This window comes from Borostomias antarcticus (genome assembly GCF_949987555.1).
Source record: "Borostomias antarcticus genome assembly, chromosome: 27".
NCBI classification, from domain to species: domain Eukaryota; kingdom Metazoa; phylum Chordata; class Actinopteri; order Stomiiformes; family Stomiidae; genus Borostomias; species Borostomias antarcticus.
In genome coordinates, this window is record NC_140260.1 from 909403 (window position 1) to 919136 (window position 9734).

At 57.9% G+C, this 9734-nt stretch overlaps 1 protein-coding gene across 1 annotated transcript in view; it reads left to right on the forward strand.

Moving 5' to 3' along the window:
• Positions 1-9734, forward strand: part of LOC311326415 (F-actin-uncapping protein LRRC16A-like) — a gene marked incomplete at its 3' end in the record, with an annotated part of 173673 nt that overhangs the window by 93654 nt on the left and 70285 nt on the right. Inside the window, 1 exon segment of the mRNA XM_084459308.1 lies at positions 65-141. Coding sequence (XP_084315434.1) covers positions 65-141 — 77 coding nt within the window.

A 9734-nucleotide genomic window follows, 5' to 3' on the forward strand; every position in this document is an offset into this window, starting at 1 on the left:
TCATCTCCTCTCTGAACTCCAGGCTAACGGCTAGCGTGCTAATCATCTGGTCTCTGTCCTCCAGGTGTGTTCGGCACTGCTCCGGGGCTCGGTGCAGCACCTCTCCGTACTCAACGTGTCAAAGAGTGTCTTCCCGCACAGGTGAGCCTGACATCCCATAATATCTACAGTAGTTAATGCTACCTGGCACGCATAAACAACACAGATTTAGGCTGTCCTCTGCAGGGCTGCGTCAGCCTGCCTGATGGGAGCTGAGGGCTGTTAACCCCCAGAGCTAGGACTGTTAACCCCCAGAGCTAGGACTGTTAACCCCCAGAGCTAGGACTGTTAACCCCCAGAGCTAGGACTGTTAACCCCCAGAGCTAGGACTGTTAACCCCCAGAGCTAGGACTGTTAACCCCCAGAGCTAGGACTGTTAACCCCCAGAGCTAGGACTGTTAACCCCCAGAGCTAGGACTGTTAACCCCCAGAGCTAGGACTGTGTTAACCCCCAGAGCTAGGACTGTTAACCCCCAGAGCTAGGACTGTTAACCCCCAGAGCTAGGACTGTGTTAACCCCCAGAGCTAGGACTGTTAACCCCCAGTATGTATGCGTCCACAGCTGGGATTCATCAAAACGCCTCTGGTGCGACTCCCACATGTGACATAATTTCTGCTGAGCACAGGATTGTGGGTCGGAATAGCCGGAAAAGTGTGCTGGCTTGCATACTGCAAAATACGACCGGATGTACAGTAGTAGGACATCCTGGTATTTTTGCCATATTGCATGTAGCATACTACAGTATATATTGGACATACTACATCAATACTATATGGTATGGAAGTGCGTTATTCTGAACGCAGCCCGTTTCCCTGCGATGGCGCTGGGCTCGTCTGGGCTTCTGTGGGCCGGCCTCTCTCCTGCACGCCAGTCCAGTCAGCCAGCCAGCCTGGTTCTGCCCTCGCTCCTGTCCTCTCTCCCCACCCTCTGTCCTCACCTCGCTCCTGTCCTCTCTCCTCACCCTCTGTCCTCACCTCGCTCCTGTCCTCTCTCCCACCCTCTGACCTCACCTCTCTCTCTCCTCACCCTCTGTCCTCACCTCTCTCTCTCCCCCCACCCTCTGACCTCACCTCTCTCTCTCCCCACCCTCTGTCCTCACCTCTCTCTCTCCCCCCACCCTCTGACCTCACCTCTCTCTCCCCCCACCCTCTGTCCTCACCTCTCTCTCTCTCCTCACCCTCTGTCCTCACCTCTCTCTCTCCCCCCACCCTCTGACCTCACCTCTCTCTCTCCCCCCACCCTCTGACCTCACCTCTCTCTCTCCCCCCACCCTCTGTCCTCACCTCTCTCTCTCCTCACCCTCTGACCTCACCTCTCTCTCTCTCTCTCTCCACCCTCTGACCTCACCTCTCTCTCTCTCTCCTCACCCTCTATCCTCACCTCTCTCTCTCCCCACCCTCTGACCTCACCTCTCTCTCTCTCTCTCTCCCCACCCTCTGACCTCACCTCTCTCTCTCTCTCTCCACCCTCTGACCTCACCTCTCTCTCTCTCTCCCCACCCTCTGACCTCACCTCTCTCTCTCTCTCTCCTCACCCTCTGTCCTCACCTCTCTCTCTCTCTCTCTCTCTCTCCACCCTCTGACCTCACCTCTCTCTCTCTCTCCTCACCCTCTGTCCTCACCTCTCTCTCTCCCCCCACCCTCTGACCTCACCTCTCTCTCTCTCTCCCCACCCTCTGACCTCACCTCTCTCTCTCTCTCCTCACCCTCTGACCTCACCTCTCTCTCTCTCTCCCCACCCTCTGACCTCACCTCTCTCTCTCTCTCCTCACCCTCTGTCCTCACCTCTCTCTCTCTCTCCCCACCCTCTGACCTCACCTCTCTCTCTCTCTCCCCACCCTCTGACCTCACCTCTCTCTCTCTCTCCCCACCCTCTGTCCTCACCTCTCTCTCTCTCTCTCTCCTCACCCTCTGACCTCACCTCTCTCTCTCTCTCCCCACCCTCTGACCTCACCTCTCTCTCTCTCCCCCCACCCTCTGACCTCACCTCTCTCTCTCTCTCTCCTCACCCTCTGTCCTCACCTCTCTCTCTCTCTCTCCTCACCCTCTGACCTCACCTCTCTCTCTCTCTCCCCACCCTCTGACCTCACCTCTCTCTCTCTCTCTCTCCTCACCCTCTGTCCTCACCTCTCTCTCTCTCTCCCCACCCTCTGTCCTCACCTCTCTCTCTCTCTCCTCACCCTCTGACCTCACCTCTCTCTCTCTCTCCCCACCCTCTGTCCTCACCTCTCTCTCTCTCTCCTCACCCTCTGTCCTCAGCTCTCTCTCTCTCCCCCCACCCTCTGACCTCACCTCTCTCTCTCTCTCCTCACCCTCTGACCTCACCTCTCTCTCTCTCTCTCTCCCCACCCTCTGACCTCACCTCTCTCTTTCTCTCTCTCCTCACCCTCTGTCCTCACCTCTCTCTCTCTCTCCCCACCCTCTGTCCTCACCTCTCTCTCTCTCTCCCCACCCTCTGACCTCACCTCTCTCTCTCTCTCCTCACCCTCTGACCTCACCTCTCTCTCTCTCTCCCCACCCTCTGTCCTCACCTCTCTCTCTCTCTCTCCTCACCCTCTGACCTCACCTCTCTCTCTCTCTCCCCACCCTCTGTCCTCACCTCTCTCTCTCTCTCCTCACCCTCTGTCCTCACCTCTCTCTCTCTCTCTCCCCACCCTCTGTCCTCACCTCTCTCTCTCTCTCCCCACCCTCTGTCCTCACCTCTCTCTCTCTCTCCTCACCCTCTGACCTCACCTCTCTCTCTCCCCACCCTCTGACCTCACCTCTCTCTCTCCCCACCCTCTGACCTCACCTCTCTCTCTCTCTCCTCACCCTCTGTCCTCACCTCTCTCTCTCTCCCCACCCTCTGACCTCACCTCTCTCTCTCTCTCCCCTCACCCTCTGTCCTCACCTCTCTCTCTCTCTCTCCTCACCCTCTGACCTCTCTCTCCCCCCACCCTCTGACCTCACCTCTCTCTCTCTCTCTCTCCCCACCCTCTGTCCTCACCTCTCTCTCTCTCTCCCCACCCTCTGTCCTCACCTCTCTCTCTCTCTCCCCACCCTCTGTCCTCACCTCTCTCTCTCTCTCCTCACCCTCTGACCTCACCTCTCTCTCTCTCTCCCCACCCTCTGTCCTCACCTCTCTCTCTCTCTCCCCACCCTCTGTCCTCACCTCTCTCTCTCTCTCTCCACCCTCTGTCCTCACCTCTCTCTCTCTCTCCCCACCCTCTGTCCTCACCTCTCTCTCTCTCTCCTCACCCTCTGTCCTCACCTCTCTCTCTCTCTCCCCACCCTCTGTCCTCAGCTCTCTCTCTCTCTCTCCTCACCCTCTGACCTCACCTCTCTCTCTCTCTCTCCTCACCCTCTGACCTCACCTCTCTCTCTCTCTCCCCACCCTCTGTCCTCACCTCTCTCTCTCTCTCCCCACCCTCTGTCCTCACCTCTCTCTCTCTCTCCTCACCCTCTGTCCTCAGCTCTCTCTCTCTCCCCCCACCCTCTGACCTCACCTCTCTCTCTCTCTCCTCACCCTCTGACCTCAGCTCTCTCTCTCTCTCTCCTCACCCTCTGTCCTCACCTCGGTCCTCTCTCTCTCCTCACCATCTGACCTCACCTCTCTCTCTCTCTCCCCACCCTCTGTCCTCACCTCTCTCTCTCTCTCCTCACCCTCTGACCTCACCTCTCTCTCTCTCTCCCCACCCTCTGACCTCACCTCTCTCTCTCTCTCCCCACCCTCTGTCCTCACCTCTCTCTCTCTCTCCTCACCCTCTGTCCTCACCTCTCTCTCTCTCTCCCCACCCTCTGACCTCACCTGGGTCCTCTCTCTCTCTCTCCCCACCCTCTGTCCTCACCTCTCTCTCTCTCCCCACCCTCTGACCTCACCTCTCTCTCTCTCTCCTCACCCTCTGTCCTCACCTCTCTCTCTCTCTCCCCACCCTCTGTCCTCACCTCTCTCTCTCTCTCCTCACCCTCTGACCTCACCTCTCTCTCTCTCTCCTCACCCTCTGTCCTCACCTCTCTCTCTCTCTCCCCACCCTCTGACCTCACCTCTCTCTCTCTCTCCTCACCCTCTGTCCTCACCTCTCTCTCTCTCTCTCTCTCCTCACCCTCTGACCTCACCTCTCTCTCTCTCTCTCTCCTCACCCTCTGTCCTCACCTCTCTCTCTCTCTCCTCACCCTCTGTCCTCACCTGGGTCCTCTCTCTCTCTCTCCCCACCCTCTGACCTCACCTCTCTCTCTCTCTCCTCACCCTCTGTCCTCACCTCTCTCTCTCTCTCTCCTCACCCTCTGACCTCACCTGGGTCCTCTCTCTCTCTCTCCTCACTCTCTGTCCTCACCTCTCTCTCTCTCTCTCTCCACACCCTCTGACCTCACCTGGGTCCTCTCTCTCTCTCTCCTCACCCTCTGACCTCACCTCTCTCTCTCTCTCTCCTCACCCTCTGTCCTCACCTCTCTCTCTCTCTCCTCACCCTCTGACCTCACCTCTCTCTCTCTCTCTCCTCACCCTCTGTCCTCACCTCTCTCTCTCTCTCCTCACCCTCTGTCCTCACCTCGGTCCTCTCTCTCTCTCTCCTCACCATCTGTCCTCACCTCTCTCTCTCTCTCCTCACCCTCTGTCCTCACCTGGGTCCTCTCTCTCTCCTCACCCTCTGACCTCACCTCTCTCTCTCTCTCCTCACCCTCTGACCTCACCTCTCTCTCTCTCTCCCCACCCTCTGTCCTCACCTCTCTCTCTCTCTCCTCACCCTCTGTCCTCACCTCTCTCTCTCTCTCTCCCCTCACCCTCTGACCTCACCTCTCTCTCTCTCTCCCCACCCTCTGTCCTCACCTCTCTCTCTCTCTCCCCACCCTCTGTCCTCACCTCTCTCTCTCTCCTCACCCTCTGTCCTCACCTCTCTCTCTCTCTCCCCACCCTCTGACCTCACCTCTCTCTCTCTCTCCTCACCCTCTGTCCTCACCTCTCTCTCTCTCTCCCCACCCTCTGTCCTCACCTCTCTCTCTCTCCCCACCCTCTGTCCTCACCTCTCTCTCTCTCTCCTCACCCTCTGACCTCACCTCTCTCTCTCTCTCCTCACCCTCTGTCCTCACCTCTCTCTCTCTCTCCCCACCCTCTGACCTCACCTCTCTCTCTCTCTCCCCACCCTCTGTCCTCACCTCTCTCTCTCCCCTCACCCTCTGACCTCACCTCTCTCTCTCTCTCTCTCCTCACCCTCTGTCCTCACCTCTCTCTCTCCCCTCACCCTCTGACCTCACCTCTCTCTCTCTCTCCTCACCCTCTGTCCTCACCTCTCTCTCTCTCTCCCCACCCTCTGACCTCACCTCGGTCCTCTCTCTCTCCCCACCCTCTGTCCTCACCTCTCTCTCTCTCTCCCCACCCTCTGACCTCACCTCTCTCTCTCTCTCTCCTCACCCTCTGTCCTCACCTCTCTCTCTCTCTCTCTCCTCACCCTCTGTCCTCACCTCTCTCTCTCTCTCTCTCCTCACCCTCTGTCCTCACCTCTCTCTCTCTCTCCCCACCCTCTGTCCTCACCTCTCTCTCTCTCTCCTCACCCTCTGTCCTCACCTCTCTCTCTCTCTCCCCACCCTCTGTCCTCACCTCTCTCTCTCTCTCCCCACCCTCTGTCCTCACCTCTCTCTCTCTCTCCTCACCCTCTGACCTCACCTCTCTCTCTCTCTCCTCACCCTCTGACCTCAGCTCTCTCTCTCTCTCTCCTCACCCTCTGTCCTCACCTCGGTCCTCTCTCTCTCCTCACCATCTGACCTCACCTCTCTCTCTCTCTCCCCACCCTCTGTCCTCACCTCTCTCTCTCTCTCCTCACCCTCTGACCTCACCTCTCTCTCTCTCTCCCCACCCTCTGACCTCACCTCTCTCTCTCTCTCCCCACCCTCTGTCCTCACCTCTCTCTCTCTCTCCTCACCCTCTGTCCTCACCTCTCTCTCTCTCTCCCCACCCTCTGACCTCACCTGGGTCCTCTCTCTCTCTCTCCCCACCCTCTGTCCTCACCTCTCTCTCTCTCCCCACCCTCTGACCTCACCTCTCTCTCTCTCTCCTCACCCTCTGTCCTCACCTCTCTCTCTCTCTCCCCACCCTCTGTCCTCACCTCTCTCTCTCTCTCCTCACCCTCTGACCTCACCTCTCTCTCTCTCTCCTCACCCTCTGTCCTCACCTCTCTCTCTCTCTCCCCACCCTCTGACCTCACCTCTCTCTCTCTCTCCTCACCCTCTGTCCTCACCTCTCTCTCTCTCTCTCTCTCCTCACCCTCTGACCTCACCTCTCTCTCTCTCTCTCTCCTCACCCTCTGTCCTCACCTCTCTCTCTCTCTCCTCACCCTCTGTCCTCACCTGGGTCCTCTCTCTCTCTCTCCCCACCCTCTGACCTCACCTCTCTCTCTCTCTCCTCACCCTCTGTCCTCACCTCTCTCTCTCTCTCTCCTCACCCTCTGACCTCACCTGGGTCCTCTCTCTCTCTCTCCTCACTCTCTGTCCTCACCTCTCTCTCTCTCTCTCTCCACACCCTCTGACCTCACCTGGGTCCTCTCTCTCTCTCTCCTCACCCTCTGACCTCACCTCTCTCTCTCTCTCTCCTCACCCTCTGTCCTCACCTCTCTCTCTCTCTCCTCACCCTCTGACCTCACCTCTCTCTCTCTCTCTCCTCACCCTCTGTCCTCACCTCTCTCTCTCTCTCCTCACCCTCTGTCCTCACCTCGGTCCTCTCTCTCTCTCTCCTCACCATCTGTCCTCACCTCTCTCTCTCTCTCCTCACCCTCTGTCCTCACCTGGGTCCTCTCTCTCTCCTCACCCTCTGACCTCACCTCTCTCTCTCTCTCCTCACCCTCTGACCTCACCTCTCTCTCTCTCTCCCCACCCTCTGTCCTCACCTCTCTCTCTCTCTCCTCACCCTCTGTCCTCACCTCTCTCTCTCTCTCTCCCCTCACCCTCTGACCTCACCTCTCTCTCTCTCTCCCCACCCTCTGTCCTCACCTCTCTCTCTCTCTCCCCACCCTCTGTCCTCACCTCTCTCTCTCTCCTCACCCTCTGTCCTCACCTCTCTCTCTCTCTCCCCACCCTCTGACCTCACCTCTCTCTCTCTCTCCTCACCCTCTGTCCTCACCTCTCTCTCTCTCTCCCCACCCTCTGTCCTCACCTCTCTCTCTCTCCCCACCCTCTGTCCTCACCTCTCTCTCTCTCTCCTCACCCTCTGACCTCACCTCTCTCTCTCTCTCCTCACCCTCTGTCCTCACCTCTCTCTCTCTCTCCCCACCCTCTGACCTCACCTCTCTCTCTCTCTCCCCACCCTCTGTCCTCACCTCTCTCTCTCCCCTCACCCTCTGACCTCACCTCTCTCTCTCTCTCTCTCCTCACCCTCTGTCCTCACCTCTCTCTCTCCCCTCACCCTCTGACCTCACCTCTCTCTCTCTCTCCTCACCCTCTGTCCTCACCTCTCTCTCTCTCTCCCCACCCTCTGACCTCACCTCGGTCCTCTCTCTCTCCCCACCCTCTGTCCTCACCTCTCTCTCTCTCTCCCCACCCTCTGACCTCACCTCTCTCTCTCTCTCTCCTCACCCTCTGTCCTCACCTCTCTCTCTCTCTCTCTCCTCACCCTCTGTCCTCACCTCTCTCTCTCTCTCTCTCCTCACCCTCTGTCCTCACCTCTCTCTCTCTCTCCCCACCCTCTGTCCTCACCTCTCTCTCTCTCTCCTCACCCTCTGTCCTCACCTCTCTCTCTCTCTCCCCACCCTCTGTCCTCACCTCTCTCTCTCTCTCCCCACCCTCTGTCCTCACCTCTCTCTCTCTCTCCTCACCCTCTGACCTCACCTCTCTCTCTCTCTCTCCTCACCCTCTGTCCTCACCTCTCTCTCTCTCTCCTCACCCTCTGTCCTCACCTGGGTCCTCTCTCTCTCTCTCCCCACCCTCTGTCCTCACCTCTCTCTCTCTCTCCCCACCCTCTGTCCTCACCTCTCTCTCTCTCTCTCTCTCCTCACCCTCTGTCCTCACCTGGGTCCTCTCTCTCTCCCCACCCTCTGTCCTCACCTCTCTCTCTCTCTCCCCACCCTCTGTCCTCACCTCGGTCCTCTCTCTCTCCCCACCCTCTGCTGGCGGCTGCACCTCCATCACGGAGAGTCCGGCTCCACCCCCTCCGCTCGGCGCTTACTTGAACTATAAAGCCCCCACGTGCACATCACATGCTTGCACTGTACTTGCACACATCTCAAGACATCACACATTCGCGCACACACACACACACACGCACGCGCACACAGAGAGGAAGAACTCCCACACTGTCTTCTTCTCTTGCAGTAAATCAATGAATTAAACTCGTCGTAACTCGTATGACCTTCATCAGGTTGATATCAGGTTGATCAGAAATGTTGTTTAAAGTTGGCCTCTCTCTCCAAGGCACCTGTCACACTACACGTGTATGTGTGTATCTATACCCTGAGTTGAGTAAACTAATGAAGGGCTTTTGTCATGCCCAAGCTCAAGATAGACATCAGGACCAGTCCTTTGACCAAAGAACCCCCTCTAACACACACACCTGACCTTTGAGCTCTAATGCATTACTCCTAAGCGGCCAGTCCTGAGACTGAGCATGGAGGGCCGCTCCCACCCTGCCCAGTGTCATGCTGTCCACATTGGCCACGTATTGAGTGGGTGTCAGGTTCAATGGGAAGCGTTTCCTCAATAATTGAATGAAATGGAGACAAGGTAACCAGACACTGTTCACAGTGGCCCTGTCCACCCGCCCACACCAGCCAACCAATAGGAACGGAGGAAGGACGCATAACTACTATTTATCAGGTTCCTCATTAGCCACTGTCTTCCTGGGGTCCCAAAAGAGTCAAAAAGTTAAAACAAAATCTGTCATGCCTGTTGACACAGTATGTGTCCTGGAAACCAGAGTTTAGACCTTGCATGGTAACTAATCCAATACAATAATGATGAACTACTACGGGTACCAACCATTACTGGACAGTGTACAGCCCGGATGAAGTAGGTGCCTTTGTGTGTTTGGCCTCTGATGGTCTCTAGGGGCCTGTAGAGTCAGACTAGCAGCATGTCCCAAGCTGCAGTAACATACTACAGCACGGCCGTCACAGAAAGCATAATGCAGATCAGCTGTGAGTGTCCATCACCTCTAGGCACCTGTACACCTGAACAGCACGGGCAGAACAAGGGCAGGGTCAGCCGGGGGAGTGTGTGGGGGAGTGTGTGTGGGAGTGTGTGGGAGTGTTTGGGGAGTGTGGGGGAGTGTGGGGGAGTGTGTGGGGAGTGTGTGGGAGTGTGGGGGAGTGTGTGGGGGAGTGGGGGAGTGTGGGGGAGTGTGTGGGAGTGTGTGGGAGTGTGGGAGTGTGTGGGAGTGTGTGGGGAGTGTGTGGGGGAGTGTGTGGGAGTGTTTGGGGGAGTGTGTGGGGGAGTGTGTGGGGAGTGTGTGGGAGTGTGTGGGGAGTGTGTGGGGGAGTGTGTGGGGAGTGTGTGGGAGTGTGTGGGGGAGTGTGTGGGGGAGTGTGGGAGTGTGTGGGGGAGTGTGTGGGGAGTGTGTGGGGAGTGTGTGGGGGAGTGTGTGGGGGAGTGTGTGGGGGAGTGTGTGGGGAGTGTGTGGGAGTGTGTGGGAGTGTGTGGGGGAGTGTGTGGGGGAGTGTGTGGGAGTGTGTGGGGGAGTGTGTGGGGGAGTGTGGGAGTGTGTGTGGGAGTGTGTGGGGGAGTGTGTGGGGAGTGTG